At 28.8% G+C, this 19493-nt stretch overlaps 2 protein-coding genes across 2 annotated transcripts; both read right to left on the reverse strand.

Annotated features, from left to right (window-relative positions):
• Positions 1-3871: 3871 nt before the first annotated feature.
• Positions 3872-9216, reverse strand: LOC137807832 (aminoaldehyde dehydrogenase 2, peroxisomal). The gene is made up of 15 exons (XM_068608651.2): positions 8843-9216; positions 8612-8754; positions 8460-8540; positions 8224-8372; positions 8044-8136; positions 7834-7957; positions 7618-7683; positions 7037-7103; positions 6802-6878; positions 6479-6592; positions 5887-5964; positions 5644-5795; positions 5478-5538; positions 5286-5392; positions 3872-4125 (listed from the first exon to the last, which is right to left on the reverse strand). Exons 1-15 carry the CDS (start codon positions 8949-8951, stop codon positions 4035-4037), a joined length of 1512 nt encoding a protein of 503 aa, XP_068464752.1. The 5' UTR covers positions 8952-9216; the 3' UTR covers positions 3872-4034.
• A 5338-nt stretch (positions 9217-14554) lies between these two features.
• LOC150028857 (CDP-diacylglycerol-glycerol-3-phosphate 3-phosphatidyltransferase) lies at positions 14555-15079 on the reverse strand. The gene has a single exon (XM_090299539.1). The coding sequence runs from the start codon at positions 15011-15013 to the stop codon at positions 14771-14773; it is 243 nt and encodes an 80-aa protein (XP_090155665.1). The 5' UTR covers positions 15014-15079; the 3' UTR covers positions 14555-14770.
• Between the last annotated feature and the right edge of the window lie 4414 nt (positions 15080-19493).

Here is a 19493-nt window from a genome sequence, read left to right on the forward strand (position 1 = left end):
ACTTTTAAATAATTTTTTTCAAAATATTTTTTGAACATATTTTATAAATTCTGGATTTATTATTTTGAAAAATAAAAATGTGTTTTAGAAAAAATATTTCATAATATTTTTTGCTTTCTGAATTTTTTATTTTAGAAATATACTAACCCTTATTCTGAAAACAAGAATACGGGAACCTTATACTAACCTTTTCATACGGAATCTTTCTTTTGAAATTATCCAAAATTATGAAGGATAGTTCTAGCATTTCAAAAAATTAGGAATGCAGCAGAAAAAATATAGGGATGCAGAAAAATATCCTTGAAAGGGATAGATTGAGCATCTGGGTGGCACAAATCCACGACCCACTTGAAAGTATAAAGCCTTGTTTTTTTTTTTTTTTACTTTTTGATGTGTCATCTATTTAGGTTATATTTTCCTCAAAATTCCACATTTCTTTTTAATCGATCACATCATTTCCTAACTATCCTTTCCTGCCAAAATTTCTTTCATTACAAATTTTATTTATTATAATTGTTTATACTAAAATCAGATATCATTATATATCACAGATATTATGTATAACAAGTTATTATATATCTCAAATATTTAATTATATCTAATTCTAATAATTTAATATTTTGAATTTTTTGATATAATCTGTTCATATTCTTGCATTGTGTACATTTTGTATTTTTTTTGGTAAACCTTTTTCTTTCATTATTTATTAATTATTATTATAAATAGGTGTCATGCTAGTGGGTGAATTATATCTAAATTGTTTTACTAATATTATCTAGAAGATAACTGGTCGTTCTTTTCTAAGTCTGAAAATAAGACTAAATATGATTGAATTAAAAATGTGAATATCAATATTAGTGACAAAATTGAAGGTTGAAAATAAGAGTTATATGCCTATGGGAGATTCTCAGTAAGAAGTTCCCATCCAGTGATCCAAGCATTGAAATGGTGCTTTTTTTAATTCTTCCATTAAAAGATAACATTTCTTTTGATAGGTGTTAAATATTTACCTTAAAAAAAAGAAGAATATGAGAAAACAGTAAGAACCTTAATCATATGATTGAGATTTATCAAAATAAGTTTACTTTTATTTTATTTACATGTTTTTGTGAAAATCAACCTCATATTTATATTATGTTTCATTATTTTTATCATCCTATCCTTGTTTTTATCTTTTATCTCTTTATTTTTATTTCTTTATTTCTTTACCTTACGAATTTGTTTATTCTTATTTTTTTATCTCTTTATTTTACCTTTTTTTTTCACTTATTTTCATTTATGTAACTCTTTTGCTCTATCCTTTCCCTCCCTTCAATTCTCACCTCAATTCTTAATTCGACCATGTAATTGTTGTTGTTGAGTCATACTCTAAATCTAATATTTTTTTTCTAGAAATCCTCTAAATTTTCTGTTTATATATAAGTTTAATATTATTTTGGTTAGTTAGAAAAAGTATTCTCTTAACTAGTTTTATTATTTATTATTGACTAAATTTTTTGTATAGCCTGATTATGTTGCTTTAGATCTTTAGTTAGAAGTTCCTTTCCTTAGATATTTCAATCATGCTTCATATTGATTGTCACTATAAAATGATTCTCATATTGATTGTCACTATAAAATGATTCTGATAACGAACTTGAATTTATTCTGGGAGAGCAAAGCTCTCTTCATAGCTACTCTCTCCAAGCGTGACCAAAATCATCCCAGGATTTTCCTGAACTTCAGCCATGGAGACAAATGCCGAGGAAATGAAAACGAAAAGGAAAGAAAATAAGCCCGGAAAAGGAAACAGAACTGTTGGCAGCGAAAAGCAGAGCGGGTTATACCCATTTGATACCATCTTGGACTTTTGAAGGTTGTTCATGTCCATTTGATGACTCTTTCTTCCTACACCTCCATACCTTCTTGTGTCACCCCATACTAAATATGAAAATATCATTTTATCCTTTTTTTTCACCCCCTTTGGAAGTCAATTTCATATTTAGAAAAGACTTCCAAATTATGTAATCCGGAAGCTAATAACACATCTGAAAAAAAGACTTCCGAATTACATAATCTGAAAGTCTTTTGAGCTAATCTTATGTATAGAAAAGACATCCGGATTATGTAATCCGGAAGCTAATCACAAAAGACTTTCGGATTACATAATCCAGAAGCTAATTTTGAATCTAAAAAAAATTTTCTGGATTATGTAATCCAAAATATTGAAAAGGGTATTTTTGAAATAATTTTTTTTATGGAGGTGGCACAAGGTATGAAGGTGCAGGAAGAAGCAGTCCCATTTGATACCATCTTGGACTTTTGAAGGTTGTTCATGTCGCTTCTTATAGAGGACAATGAACGGTGCGGTGAGCGTTGGATAAGAACAGAGAGCGGTGCGCCGTGGCAAAGGACAGGGAGAAAGAAGATAAACACAATAATTAATCAGAGAAAAAAAATCTTTATTAAAATTGAACTACCTTTTACACAAGAAAAGGGTTACATGTTAAATTCACACAAGAAACAAGAAAAGATGCAATTGGACTTGACCCATCCAAAACAGAAAAGGACCCAGAAAGATAAAAGTGTAATTTATTCGTTTGTCTATTACATGATCCATCCAATTTCTTAAAGTGCCTTCTTTATTTTAAAAATACGAATGGATTAGATTGGATTTCAGAAAGGGTTGAATCACATATATAAGTAAAATTTTATCATCTTTAAGTAAAGACAATTAATCTGACCCAAAAGTTTTGGCCAACATGCTCAAAGACATGGCATTAACAACACATGTAACATGCTAATGCCTTTTCATGCAGTGTAAACTCATCACAGTGTAGTTTTTAATTGAATATAGCTTTAGTAGCTAGGAAGTTATATATGGACTTTGATTTACGTGGCATAACATAACAGGCAGAACATGGTGGGTGGATGGTATCTGAACCTACCCACCAAACTTTTCTCCGGAACGTGAGGCCAGTCATCATCATTGCTAATATAGAAACAATATAAATTTCATTCACAAAAGAAAACACATGGCTTTTATTTTCCAACACTGCGGTATTTAAAAAATACATATTAAGAAAAAAAGAGGAGATGACTCATAAAACAATGGAACATGTATCTTAAGTTTCTGTATTTATTTGACAAGTCACTAGAAAAATGCTTCCTTACTCTAAGATGTACTCCCTCTCACAAATTAAAATTATAAACACTTTCGAAATAACCTCAAGTGTTTCTGTTAGTTAAAGTGCAGTTCTCTTTATATAACATTTTTACTTAAGTTTTTTTTTTAACAGATAAGGGAGGACAAAAAATATAAAAACTTGACAAATTTAAAATGAAACAAATTATGCAACATGGAGAGGTAGAGAGAAAAGTCGTTTATAAAAATTATATTATTTTATCCTATAACTGTTATCTTTCTTAATCAGATGTAAAGACACTTGGTCAATTATATATACTGAGCTCTAACTTTACTTGTTTGAAGATGACAAAAATTAAGGAACACGTCTAATTGCACAATTGTTCAAAAATAACTTCAATAAAATTGTTCAAGATATTACTTTCATATTATAACCATTCTCTAAACCAAACAAGCATTTAGAATTTTGCCAACAACCTCCATGAATAAATTGTTCAAAATCCCCAAATTGGAGTGGTGGTAGTAGTTTCTCTATATTTTTAAATATATGCAACTATTAATATTACCTTCAAGCTTCACTTGAGAAATGTCACCACCATATTCCACATTTGAATATGATTTGCACTATTCAACCCGTCAAGAAAAAAGTGTGGCATGGATAGTGGGAATGATATTTCGGTCCGGGTGAACTAGAATTCAGAGAAGTCTGGCACTATGGAATTTAAATATAAGAAATTAGATGCATGATGATGGGCCAACTATAACCAAATAAAATTAAAAGCACTACCACCATAAAAGTTGAAAACAGTTTTGCTGTTATACATAGACATCATGTCTTCTCGACATTGGGATCCTAATCGTAATTTGGATTTTACCCACACCTTATTCCATCTCAGCTTTTAGATACCTGTCACAGCTTTGAAGGAGACTGGTACCAGCCCCACGGTTCATCAGAGATGTACTGAGTCACTTGCTTCACACTTAAGTAATTATCAAGTCCCCTGAAAAAGTTAACAAAAAGAATTACTCACAAGCTCAAATAAAACCACAACACTTTATCTTCCACTCCGTATCTTAAAATGATAAATGTGAAGTCATTTTTTCTCTTTTGCAATCATACAAGAGTTAGTATATTGTCTCCGCAACCCTATTCATTTTTATGCTAGATTCCCACTATGCCAAATTAGTATAAATTCACTAAACCGACAAGCCACTAAAGGAAACTGGTATTGCTTTTTTATTCATGTTCATTATATACAAGTAGACTTTTTATTAAGATTATTGATTTCAAGGTGTCAACACATCACAATCTCTATGGTTTAAAATTGCTCTAATGAGACAGTGCGAAGAATGCATCAGAGCCATTGCACAGCTGATGGTCAACAAATTGTCAACGGATGAGTCTCACAACATTCATAAGAAACGTATCAGACACTTCGTTGATGTGTCCAATTTAAAAAACGTTTTTCTTTGGTTCTTTGACACCACTACTCCGACTCGACGTTAATGAAGGCAGACACAGTGATTATTTTTTACAAGTTAGAAACTCAGAAATTTACCTTGAATGTTTCTAATATAATTATAAAAATAGGAAGCAGATCCAATATAATGAGGAACATTTAAATTATATATATAATCAGGATCGTTTTTATTTATTCTCGTATTATATCTTCATATAATTTAAGTCCTTTGAAATTGTTAATTTGTCTTTAGATGAATCTTAATCTTGGCTAGGATGTCTTTTTCAATGATGATGATCTAGAAATGGGTAAAATGTCTTAAATGAATTAGATTCTCTTTTCACTTTTTGAACTTTAGATTAGATTAATTTTTGCATTAGGTAACAATATGTTTATGTTTAGATTGTTATATTTGACTAACTTTTTCTATATGATTTTGAATATATAAATATTGATTGTCAATTTAAATAATTCAAAATAATATATATATATATATATATATATATATATATATATATATATGAGATTATAATTTTTGCAGTGTTGGTGGTACATAGATGAGTGGTACTGGAGCATTCAACAATCTATGGACTTCAACTTGTCAGTGTGGTTTTTCTTTTGCATGTTGAACATTATATCCCCAAAAAAGAAGACCTTTGTGGTTACTTTGCATTTGTTAATTTAGGAAATAAAGAACATACCATTCTCCTAGTTCTCGACCAAAACCGCTGCGTTTAATGCCTCCCCATGGGGCTTGAGTGAAGCATGGTTGAGAGCAATTAATCCACACAATTCCTGCCTTAAAAGCCTGCATGAAGAAAGATGATCTATTAAGCAGCAGAAACAATCCAATTAATATGTTGTTTTCTGTGATAACCCAGGACCAATCTCACCTTTGTAATTCGCTCACATCTTTCTAGATCATTTGATATTACAGCAGACCCTAAGCCATATCTGAGGAAAGTCAAAGTATATAACTCAGATATCAAATCACAAGTGAAGAGAAATATAAGTTTAAAGACGAAGTTAATGTCAGTTCACAGAAAACCACTAACTCACACAGTGTCATTTGCTAGAGCAATAGCTTCTTCCTCAGTGCTAAATGTTTTTACACAAAGAACAGGTCCAAATACTTCTTCTCTCCAAATTTGCATGGAGGTAGTCACATCAGTTATGACAGTCGGTTCAACAAAGAATCCCTTCTTTAAATGCTGCCATTGAATTTGAGAGAAAAATATCCCGTCCTGAGCAATTGCAGAATCACATAGCCAAAACATACCTTCAAAGAAAGTATAATCATACCTCTGGGCGAGATCCACCAGTAAAAATGGTTGCACCCTCACTCTTGGCATTTGAGATAAACTTCAATACCTTTTCATACTGAACCATATATAATATAAATATTAGATGTCACATAACCTTGTTCAAGGAAAGTATGCTTATATCAGTAAGATATTTTAAGTTGCAAGACCAGAAAGAATGCTAAAGCATGGGAACATATACATTGATCAGGTTCCCTGACTCCCTCTCATGATATATATAACCAGCTAACCAATAATTCTTCTATGCAATCTTTTGTATCATTACATACTACATTTAGGTTGACCATAACTCCACCTGTGACCTCACTGCCAGTCCCAAACCCAGATAAAGAAGGAAATTGTGTTGGGTCTTTGACAACCTAAGTATAACTTGTTGATATAAAACACATTCAGTCTGATCATAATTCGTAATTAATGATTATAACATAATACTACTACATTTTCATTTTGACTATTAAATAAGGTTTTTCATTTGAACATACCAAAGCATACCTGTCCTTTAATAGAAAGAGAGTAGGGGGTAACTTGTGTAAATATTATAACATATAAAGAAGTGAGAAACGGCAAGTTACCTGTCCCTCGCTAACAACGGGGCCTAGTCTGCAACCTTCTTCCAAGGGATCAGAAATTTTGATATTTTTTATCCATTTTGCAATTCTATTCAAAAATTCTGTTGCTATACTTTCCTGAAACAATGAGAGTATATTTGCTTATCAGTTTTAGCAGATAAATGTCAACATAATTTATATCAAGTTGTTTAAAAAAATTCAACCACAATTGAAGTTAATATAACCATTCCCATTATGTTCACAAAGAAGAAGAAAAAAGGAAGTTGCAAATACTTGTTTTTAATCGCATGTATTTGGAAGGAGCAGGATCTATCCAGTAAACTTACATGAACAATAAGGCGGGAAGTTGCACTGCATATCTGACCATTTGTCCAGAAGCAACCAAAGATGGTCCATTCAGCAGCTTTTTAAATCATGGAGAAATGATCCAAATCATGTAATAGGTAATTGATACAAAAAATTCACTCATTCTCACTCGGTATTTAAGGAAATGTGATTCCATGACGCAAGTAAACAAGTGCTGTCCATAACTAAATTGCTATACCCAAGAAAGTCACTTACCCTTGTCAAGGTCAACATCGTCAAAGACAATGATTGGACTTTTTCCACCTAGCTCTAGTGAAACGGGCTGCCAAGAACCACAAATTTGATATTACAGTGATTCATGAAGAAACCACAAATTTGACAGGACAAAGATTCATGCACAAGGAAAACACAATTAAAACTTAAGGGGAAAAAGGGTTCATGTGTGCAAATGTATGTGAGAACTGAGCAAAAAGAATTCTAATAAGGGACTGAACTTATAATAGGTTATGTATTATTACATAATCAATTACAGTTGTATTTTACAGTCAAAATAAACCGTTACAACAGATATATAATCAATTAAACATATTTATTATTTTTAAAGTAAATCACCGTTAATTTTAATTCTTATGTAAATTCTTTCTCTTTTTTATTTCAACTCCATTCTTCTTTAACAAAGCATATTTATTTCTACTTTATTTCTCTTCAACCAGATACTTTATTTCCAATTTATTTGTAACTTTTTACTCTTCTCTTCTTTTGTCACCAACTTACTTCCTCTCTATTTTTCCCCCTCTACCAAACATGGTGTTAAAAAGATAACTGCTTAAAAATACCTTGACCAGCTGAGCTGCGGCCGCCATAATCTTGCTCCCAGTTGCCGAGCTTCCAGTAAAGGCAATCTGTCCAAGATATTATGGTCACGATGTCACATTAGCATTGCAAACTCAATACATTGCATTAACAATACATGCAACTATGCAAGACAGAAAACTAGATACAACCCCATAGAATAGAACTTCAATTGTTCCAAGAAGTGAAGGGAATTGAACCTTATCGACATCAGGATGGACTGCTAATGGAGCACCGGCTTCAGGTCCTAATCCAGTGAGAATGTTCAACACACCAGGAGGAAGCCCCACTTCTTTGCAAATCTCACCAAGCTCCAAGCAGGTCCTAAAAATTGAACATAACACACAGCATGAGAATAAACCAACAAAACAAAGAAGCGAGCTGCAACAGTCAACGAGAACAAAACATACACAGATGCCAACTCAGAGGGCTTCAATATTGCCGCACAACCCGCTGCCAGAGCAGGAGCGACCTTCCACGTAGCCATCAACAGAGGATAATTCCTAAAACAACAACATACAATAATAATCAATTATATATAGGACGAGCATTGATCAAAGCGGGTCAAAAAAGAAGGAAAAAGATAGTACCAGGGAGTTATTAATCCGACAACCCCAATTGGCTCCTTAAGAACGTAACTCTTGAATGTGTCCATGGGAAGAGACACCGGAGTCTTTTGCTTGGAGTCCAATTTTTCAGCCAGATCAGCGTAGAACTCAAAGCAACCAGCAACATCGTCCTACACAAAACAAATAACCGTGCTCGATGATTTAAGTTTAATTAGTTTTTTATTAATTTTATTTCCAAATTAGGGATGTGAGGTTACAATGTCCCAGGCGGCTTCATCCAGCGGTTTTCCACAATCGATGGCTTCGAGTTTTGCGAGCTCGGGTTTTTTCTCGGTGACCTGCGAGGGAGAGTGGAAATGAGGAAATGGATCAATAGAAGAGAGAAAATAGAGGCGAGTGAAGTAAGAACCTTGGCAGCGATGGCGCGGAGATAGCGAGCCCGAACAGCGCCAGAAGCAGAGGCCCAATCGGCGCCTTTGTTGCGGGAGAGGGCGGCTTTGGCGGCGGCGACGGCGAGGTCGACGTCTTCCTTAGTTGCGGCTGGGATCTCCCCTGCATTGATAAGGAAAGTGTGGATGAATGAGATTGAAAATGAAATCTGATGAGACGGTGGAGAGAGAAGAAGAGCACGAGAAAGAACCGATGATCTGTTGTGTGGAAGGGTTGATGATGGGAATCCGTCTGCTGAGGGCTGGGGCTTTCCAGTCACCGTCTATGAACAATTGACGGTTGGAAATTGAGATGGCCATATTGTTGCGGTGGCTCTGTCTGTAGAAGGAGAGATGACCCTACCAATTGCTGCGTGCAACTGTAAGTGTGAGTGCGAGTGAGAGTAACTACTGACTTTCCACAGCTTTTTCTGTTCTTATCTTTCCTTTTCTCACTCCTTTATTTTCTCCATTTCTATCTCACATTTCCTCTCATTTTTTCGGAATGAAATGAAAATAGTTCTTTTACCAGAGAATCTAACTTGATTTTAATTATTTTAACTTTATTTCAAAAATGAAAATGGTTAAATATCAAGAATTTTTTTACATTAATCTATACTATAAAGCGCATTATAACCGTTTTAAGGATTTTTTATTATAACCGTTTATATAGCGGAAAGAATTTGGATTCTACTATTATTTAATATATCTCATTTTATTAATAAATATTTTGTTATTTTATATAAAAAAATTTAAAATTAAAATTATTTTTAATTTTTTAAATTATTATTAGTGTACAATTTTTATATGACTATTATCTTAATTTTTTATTTTAAGACAACAACAGGAAGAATTAAAGAATATACTCTCACACATTTTCACACAAAATTTCACATATCAAATAAAATAACTTCAATTTTCAATCATTTTCTATCCTTCATTTATTGTTTTTCAGTTTTGATTCATTCAAAATTATTTTTTATATATATTATATTTTTATTATCGTGAAACTTGAGTAAAAGAGAACAAATTGAAATACTCTTCAACCACGCCAATGTTTTGGGTAGTTCTTTTTAATTCAAATGAAATTATGAGCAATATAATTTTTTAATATCATGGAAATTGGTAGTTGTCAAGAAATTTGGAAAGGAAATGGTTCATGGTTTCTCTAAAGATCAAGTTTTTTTTTTCACTTAATAGTGTAAATTGAATATAATAAATAATAAATTAAAATTTTATTTTTTTGAATTGGACAAACTATATATGGAAAATACAAGTTAATTTTGAAAAATTTTATTATATATTGATGATTTTCAAAATTTTCAAAAAAAATATTATCATGAATAATTTATGTATAATTTTTTTAATCAGGTTTTAAATAAAATCGTACTTAAAAAATATAATTTTAATCAGCATAAAAATAATTAAATCAGTTAAAATTGTACACTTCAAATACGATTTTAATGAGTATAAAAAAATGAATTAAACTTATAGGTAAAAAAATAATTTTTTAAATGATGGAGACCTTCATAATCATAGTAGTATAAGAAGTTTGATTTCTTCATAATAAATCAGAAGTATGTACAATATCTTATAATCATAATGTTTTAAGTAAGAATTTTTCAAATAAAAAATTTATTATTTTCTTGTTCTAGGTTGATCACATGTTAGTTATTAATAATAACATTAACAAAATGCAATGTATAAAAAAGAGCTAAACAATTCTTTTGCAATATAGGATTTTAGTCCTACAAAACAAATAAATTATTTGAGATATTTAATATGGACAATTCTAAGTTTTTAACACTCACTTACAAGTCACTTCATGTTGAACTCGAAGAAATGCCCACAAGTGAGAAAGAGAGAGAATAAATGTAAAATATTATATATTCATCTACATTTGGTAGTTTAATGTATGTTAGATATGTGCACAAGGTTAAAGATTGTTGGTAGTAGTGTTGTCACTTATTTCTTGGCTAATCCTATCGAAGAACATTGACAAGTTGTAAATTGGATATTCATGTTCAAAGGTACTTTTAGAATTTGCTTATGTTTTAGAAGTGGTAAACTTGTATTGAATGCTTACATAGATACAGAGATGACTAATGATATGAATTTTAAGAAGTGTACTTTTGGTTAATGAAGAATTTTGTAAGGGAACCAATGTCATTGCTTTTTCTTTTAGGAAAAAAGAATATATTGCTGTTACAAAAGCTACTTAGGAACTTTTTTGGATTCATAAATTCCTACAACATTTGACAATATCACAAGAAAAATGTTTTTGTATTGTGATAAGTAAAGTGTAATCCATCTCACTAAAAACTTAACCTTTCATTCAAGAAGGAAAAAACATATTGAAGTCATTGGACTTCATTATGCATTGGATATGAAGAATTATCATTGAAAATTGAAGCAGATAACATCTAAAAGGTCCATACTTAATGAGAAAATGAGTTTCATTAATTATGACCCAAGTGAGAGGGATATTTGTGAGAGGGGTCACCAATTTATTAAAACTGCACTTAATTAAAAAAATAAAAAAAATTGTGTTTTCTATTTATAGGTTTCATTATGCATTTTAAAGAATGATCCTTTTTGCAATAGGTTTTTAAGGAAATACAAAAAAAAAAGCAATATATCTCCAAAAAAAAAAAAGAATCCAAGAGAAAGAAAAAAAAGATACTAAGAACTAGTGTTCCTGGTATAATAAAAGCTAGCTCAGAATTGTTTTTTACCAATTATTTTATTTATTTGACTTTCTCTATTGTCTAGCTAAATATCCATTAGAGTTTTATTATACTATTATCCACCATTAATTATTATTTGTAAAAGTTTTACTCGATTAGTTCATATAGATTTTTCTTTAACATTCAGGTTCTCTACTTCAAATTGTTTTGGTATTTGATGGTTTCCTTCCTTACATTTAATTATTTTATCTACTACTACTATTATTTATTTGATTTGATATTATCCAGAACCTACTATTATTTATATATGGAAGATTTTGATTGGGTTTTATCCTCGCTCGTTGTTTTTGTGATTTTCCCAACATGTTGGAGGGACATTATTCAACAATGATAATGAAATATTGTGATGTATTGTTAAGTTGTTAGAAAAAAAAATGATGAAAAAAATAAAACAGCTTAGAGTGAGTGAGAGAAAAATCTAATAGAAATTTGATTTCTCATTATATTATTTTTTCTCACGTTGTAAAGAAAACATGATAGTTCGGATCAGATCGACAGACAATCCAGATCTCGATCATGTAATATATAGTTAAAGATAAAATATTTTTTTTTCACAAACATAAATTAAAAAATCCTTCCACTTGAGTTTGGGGGACAAATGACTATCAATGGCTGACAATAAACAATCTTTTGGCCCACTTATACTTAAACAGAACACTTAAAATTCCATTTAATCAAAAACTAAGTTAGTTTATCTACAAAACATGATTAAGGTATAATTAGGCCTTCATTTGAACCCTATGAGCAAGTCCATGATAGTAAATGTCCAACCAAAATGTATAAATACCAGAGACAGCCAATTGTCAAAGGTAATTTTTTTCTCCCAACTTTCACTTGTATATTCTACACGGACTAACTTTATCATCAGAGTACCTTACAATCATTCGGTGAAAGTGAAAGACTTGACTAGAAGACTATACACAACCTAAAGGTTGAGAAAACTGGAAGCAAAGATAGAAGAAGTCATTACGGGAGATATATTTTCTATTAGTGTTGATTTATATGTAAATGGTAATATTTATTTATTTTGTATTGAAGAATGTTAGAAGTTTCTTTCTAAATTTCATTTAAATTTTTTTACACTCAGGTTTTCAATTCGTGCCCAATTAAGATAAATTAATTCTTCCTAATATGGGTTAAAAATAAAAAGGAATTACAATTAATCAATTAAACACTTCATCAGGTTTTGTAATTAAAAAGTTGGTTCTCCCAATGGTATTCTTCAAAATATATATGGACTTAGGGTGAGTTTGTAATCGTCAATAGACCGTAAAATCCAATACTAATCAAGTGATAAAGATGGACATATGAATAAATGTTTTAAAATCCATGTAAGGGATGAAAGATACGACATATTTTCATGTGTTATAAAATGATAAACAAATATATAGTTAATTATTGAATTAAAGTTTATAATTAGATAAATATATATTCAATTTATTTTAAGTGTTAAAGGGCTTAAACATGAAAATAAAATATAGTTTTTAAATTAAGTTGTCGTGAAAAGCATGCATTATACGAAAAATAACTAATTGCAAACAAAATATTTTTTTTGAGAAATTCATCTTTATTTATAAATCAAATTTAAATTTTTTTTTTTAAAATATGAATTTTCGTTTTAGTTTATGAAATTATTGTTTCTATTTATCTTAATTCTTGTTAATATTTCATTTTTTAATTCTTTATATATATATATTTATATTATGTCAATAATGATGTCACATGTCGTATATCATCATATATTACCGCTCACTATGAAATGCGACGGAAAGTAAAAGATATTTAATTCAGTTGATTGAGTACATGCATAATAAGTTCTTATGAATCTATCAAGTGTGCGCAATTCTTATTTATAAAAAAATGTAATTAAGAAAGATTAATGGCAGCAGTCAAAAGTGTATATATATAAAATAAATTATTCTTTATGTTATAGTTCTCTTATAACCACATAAAAAATTAATAAACAACTTTATGGGATAAACCTATAACATATAGTAAAAATGATTTTAGTTAATGTAAATTTTATTCCTATATTTATTTATATTTTTTTACTATCTTTTTTGTACTCGTCATCGAAATAAATGACAGAAATTTTCACACTTATTTGTTTTTCTATTTCTTATTATCGACATAACATTATTCTCATTATATTTATTTTTATTCTTTCTTTTACTTCACTTTTTACCCTAATTAAACATAAGATCTGTGTGACACTAATTCTACTGAACCAGATGAGAAGTTAAAGACGGAGAAATAAACCAAACTTGTTTAGAACTTTATTTGTTTTTTTTAACTTCATGCATATTCTTAATTAATCTTAGTCATACAATTAATTAACTTAATTTATAATTTATTTATGCTTAACCATTATCTTAACATTTATATATATATATATATATATATATATATATTCAGATTCATAGTAAAAATATACATTATTTGTTATAACTTAATTCCAATAATCTATATGGTGTCGATTTGAATTTTTATTTGTTTGTATAAGATAAATGTAGGTTCTTATGTAAGAATTTGAATCCAGATATATTTTCTGTATTATCATTTTCTCCTACCCTAAATCCAATAGCAGTTGTTTTTGTTATATTAATTAACCATAAATTTAACCAGATTATGCACTAATCCGAGCATGTTCAAAGCCCTTTTGCTTACAATTATAGCAATAAACCAAATTTCATCTAACCCTAAATTTGACTGTTACACCACATTATATATTACATGTTAAACTGCTGAATAATAATAAAATATATAATTTTTATCAAACATCCTAATAACACCTCTTGTACAATTTTATTTATTAATGTTTACCTATTTTTTCTTCTCTTAATAATTTACAATATGGATGATAGTTGGAATTCTGTAGGATATCCATTCCTAAAATACTACATAAAAATATAAAATATATGGTAACTCTATTTATCTTAAGAAACGTTAACCAAGAGATTCCTTACAACGGGAATTGCTCATTATTTAACAAATCGTTCACCCAATCACTATTGATTTATTATCAGATAAGAATTTGACAAACATTTTAACCATCGCAAAGATATTACATTTTCTTTCTTAGACGCCGTATAAATATCAATGAATAAAAAATGATATTTTTTTATATAACTTACATTTTTTACCATATTTTTTAATAACATAGCGAATAAACTGTTATTTTCTATCAAACTGTCCGTTATATAAAGTATAGAGAATAACACATATAATTAGCATGACAAACATGGAAAGTAATACAGAAACTCCTTGTACAAACTAGGAAGAATAAAGGAATCGACGAAGGATGAAAGTGAAGAGATAGAAAGCATGAAAGTAAAAGAAAGAGAGAAGAATGAAAGTAGGAGATTAGAATGAATGAATGAATGAATCTAGAAATTAATTTTTGTGGGTGGCTTTGGAATACTTGGTCTTGATCCAGTGAAGGCCAACGGATGTACCGTCCTTCAACTTCTTCGCACCGGTGGAGGCCACTGCTTTGGTCTTTCCAAAACCCTCACCCAGCTTTTGTTTGTATTTGGCGGCGTTGTCGTTGCTCTTTTTATTGTTCGAACCAACCGTCACAGGGTCAGGTCCATCATCCCATTGATCAGCCCACGAATTGTAGTTGCTACCATCCATTTCTCAACTTCTATGACTTCCTCTTGATTCAACTGATTTCTGATCTACGAGTGTTTCCAAAGGGACCAATTCAAGGGTTTTTATAGCAATTTTCGCTAGTAGTTTATCAGAAATCAACTATATCCAAATGCATGAAGTTAAGGTCAAAGGTTGGAAATTTGATTGTAGCCACTTACATTAATTACATTATTAATCAGAAACTAATTGTTTACAGTTCATCAGAAGTATAATAGAGAAATTTCACACGCCGTCATGTTCAACATTGACGTCTGGATTGAACCTTCTTTTTGAGAAGTTTCTTTGACTAGGGTAATAAAAAATCTGGAAGTTTTGAATCGACAGATTGGGCCAATCCATCCACGATTGTGCTTACGATTCAAAATTCTTTGTGTTTTTTGTTCATCTGCAGAAGCTTCGAGGATAAGGGGATTAGTTCATAATGGATTTGTTGACCTGGGTTTGGTGATAGAGAAAGATCTTTATGTGACGTTGTAACTAGTGGATTGTAAGAAAAATAAATAATTATTTTGACATAATTAAGAAAATAAATCAAAAATAATTTTTTAACATCTGGAACATGGTGTAAAAATATCATAATTCAAACACTACAAAAAAAAATTAGTTGTTATAGTGATTGAATTAGAGATTATTTTAGATATTATAATTTTTTTTATTTTTATATTAATTTTTATTATTATTAAATAGTTTTTAAATTGGTATCTAATTAACAATCAATGTTTTTTTTCTTAAATATAAAAACTAAATAATATTAAAATCTTGATGGCTAATTAGATATCAATTTAGAAATTATTTAATAATTGAAACAAATTTAGAAAACATTTTTTTTTAATTTATAAAATGTCTATAATTTAGTTAGTGCAATTAATTTGTTTCTATTAATATTTCCAATTAAAATTTGCATTGAAGTAATTAAAGTCATTGACAAAGGAACATGTTGAATTCTTAATATCTAAACTAAAAATAAAAAAAAAGTAACAAATCACTTCGGTCATGATTAAAAAACCATTCAATATACATCAACGTCTTCTGGATTAAAATCCTGACTTTATAACAACCATCACATGTTAAAATTCAAATGGTTATTATAGTACTTAAGAAAAACTTTATAAATTCGAATAATAATAAAGTATTTGAATGTTGATTATGCAATTTTTAAAATTAATCTATATATTATATTAATACTCTTTTAAGATTCTTGACAAATCACCCATTCTTTTTACTATCTGATTAACTCAGTAAAAAGATGTTAGTGAATAAATCAATATAAATTAATCTTATATGCTTAAATTATTCTCTCAATTTTATATACCTCCTTAATGTTATTCAGTGACAAATTGAGAACAAGTCACAAAACTCCACATTTGATTTACAAATCTACTGTACGATAAGACATGCATATTGGATATGTAATTTTTTTTTCTATAAATTCTTAATAAATGGCTAATGTCGATGAAATAAAATACTACAAGTTTGTTTTATGAAAAATAAAATGAAATTGGTGGTACAAGGATTGGGAAAATAATATATTCTTTACTGGGTTGTGTTTGCTTGGAAGACGTGAGTTTTATTTCTTCTATAAAATAAAATTAGTTTGGTGAATAAGAGAATACACGAATAACCTTCTTCATTAATAGAATGAACTGATACCTCTTGTTAGGATTATTTTTATTTTTTATTTTTTAAAAGAAATAAAAAATAATTATATTTTATAAAAACTAATTTTGAAGATTATTTTTTTTGAATAACTAATTTTTTTTTACCAATTTGAGAAAGTAAAAATACATTTAAGTCAGATAAATACGAAAATGAAAACATGTTGAAGTTTTAACTTTTATTTAATGATCAATAAAAATATGCTTATAGAATAAAATAAAATAAAAGAAAGCAGGGATGTGCCAATAGCAAAATGGGAGTGCAAATAATTAAGCCCGTACTTAAAAAAATAACTTACTTTTATTGTAGATCCACTTAAATAAAGCCTCTTATAAGACTGTTTCTTCCTGCACCTCCATATCTTCTTCTGGCACCTCCATACCCAACATGAAAATACAATTTTATCCTTCTTGTGCCACCCCATAGAATAGCTTCCGGATTATGTAATCCAGAAACGCATTTGAAAAAAGACTTCCGGATTACATAATCCGGAAGTTAAAAAAGACTTTCAGATTATGTAATCCAGAAAGTAATCATGCATATGAAAAAAGACTTCCGAATTATATAATCCGGAAGCTAATTACAAATTTGAAAAATGACTTCCGAATTATGTAATCCGGAATATTACAAAGGGGCATTTTTGGAATTACAAAAATATATGGAGGTGAGAGAAGAAGGTATGGAGGTGCAGGAAGAAGCAGCCCTCTTATAACTGTCACCGGAAGGTCTCACTAAAAAAAACTGTTGCTGAGTGGTAATTAAAATACAACTCTTGGAGACAATTTTTTTTGCACAAAATGGTGGTGATAAAATGATCATATAAATAATAAATACCACATAAGTATGAATAAATTCATAAAATTAATTATTATATTTTCTAAAATTAAAAATCCTAATTTTCTAAATATAATATCTAATATCAAATATAAATAAAGTCCATAATTATATGTATCAACCAGCTTGATAGAGTTAATATTATACGAAATTGGTATTGGTATGGTGTAGTGGAAGGTGGCTTGAGACATTACAAAAGAAGTTTAAAAATAATTAATGAGAACACTCAAAACAGTATCTAAGAGTTATATTTATTAATAAATAAAATTCGATTAACAATTGTCAGAAAAAAATAATACTGATAATTATTAAAACATTAATTTATATAATTTTTTAATAGAATATAAAACGGGGTATGTTTGGGGAAGAAAAGAAAGGATATTAAAAAATCATAAATCAAAATTTAGTTCACTCTTTATACCATTTAACATGAATATATTAAAGATGTATGAATACCTACGGCTACTTAGGAAAAAATGTAATAAATATAAATATAGATGATTATATATATATATATATATATATATATATATATATATATATATCACTACAAGAAAATCATGAAATAGAAATCAATTTTTAGAGATAAAAAATAATTAGTTGTTATAGTGACTAAATTAGAGACTGTTTTAGAGACTAAAAAAAATTGATTTCTAAATTAGTTATATTATATTGTTAAATAGTTTATAAATTGATGTCTAATTAGTAACTAAGGTTTCGTCATGTGTCGCCCGCACCCGCCAATATCTTTACGTTGAGTACATTAGTTTCGAAATTCCCGTTAATGTTATTGCCACGATAAATAGTATTTTGCGTAGATTTTTCATAGTTAGGATCCGTTTTTTTGTCCATTCTAATATTTTTTTTAGTGGTATATAATGTTAATATATTTTAATTTTTTTTTTTTTTTACTTGCAAGTGTAGGAGTGTCATATAGGCATAGAAGCTTAGCAACTCTTGTTTTTGTGAATTTTTATTAAAGGGTTGGAACACCCCAACTGTCTTTTTTATTCATTTATTATTTGTTTATAAAAAAATATCAATATTAATATTAAAATGTGATCATTTATGTCTAAAAAAATATTATGAAATTTAATTAGTTATAAATACTTAAAAGTAATTATTTACATTAAGATATTAGTTGAAAGAAAAACAACTTGAATGAATAGTAAAATAAAAAAATCATTACATTGGTTTAATTGCACTACAAGAAAATCATCAAATAAAAACCAATTTTTAGAGACCAAAATAATTAGTTGCAATAATAACTAAATTGGAGACCATTTTAGAAACTAAAAAAAATTTGGTTTCTAAATTAGTTTCTATTATTGTTAAATGATTTCTAAATTGGTATCGAATTAAAGTTTTTGCTACAATTTAGAATCTAAAAATTTATTTAGTTCCTAAAATGTCTCTAATTTAGTCACTATAACAACTAATTATTTTTAATATTTAAAATTAGTTTTTATTTCATGATTTTCTTGTAGTGTTAAAAACTATGTTTGACTATTACATAATAAATGTTCATTAGCGGATATTAAAAAAAAATATTGACCATGCATATATTATTTTTAACCGATAAGTATTTAGATGATGAAGAAAAACAGGTAAATTCCTTATCTAGCACCATTTATACTTTTATTTCCCTAACTAACATCCTTTTGTTTTTATTTCCCTATCTAGCACCCTTTTGTTTTTATTTCCCTATCTAGCACCCTTTTATTTTTTATTTCCCTATATAGCACAATTTCAAAAATAAATAAATAAATAATAAATTAATTTTTTTGATAATTTTAATTTTGAATGCATTAAAAAATAGGGTAAATTCCCTATCTAGCACCATTTACACTTTTATTTCCTTAACTAGCACCCTTTTGTTTTTATTTTCCTATCTAACACTCTTTTGTTTTTATTTTCCTATCTAGCACCCTTTTATTTTTTATTTCCCTATCTAACACCATTTCAAAAATAA

The sequence above is a fragment of the Phaseolus vulgaris genome, chromosome 3 (assembly GCF_051622355.1).
Source record: "Phaseolus vulgaris cultivar YP4 chromosome 3, ASM5162235v1, whole genome shotgun sequence".
Lineage (NCBI taxonomy): Eukaryota > Viridiplantae > Streptophyta > Magnoliopsida > Fabales > Fabaceae > Phaseolus > Phaseolus vulgaris.

Bases quoted from the DNA above. Each gene is read 5' to 3' on its own strand.
- LOC137807832 (XM_068608651.2), bottom strand. From the start codon at position 8,951: ATGGCCATCTCAATTTCCAACCGTCAATTGTTCATAGACGGTGACTGG. The intron at 8,137-8,223 runs GTACTATCTTTT...TTGTTGTTTTAG, and splicing joins GTCGGATTAATAACTCCCTG to GAATTATCCTCTGTTGATGG. The intron at 5,393-5,477 runs GTGAGATTGGTC...TTCTTCATGCAG, and splicing joins GATGTGAGCGAATTACAAAG to GCTTTTAAGGCAGGAATTGT.
- LOC150028857 (XM_090299539.1), bottom strand. From the start codon at position 15,013: ATGGATGGTAGCAACTACAATTCGTGGGCTGATCAATGGGATGATGGA.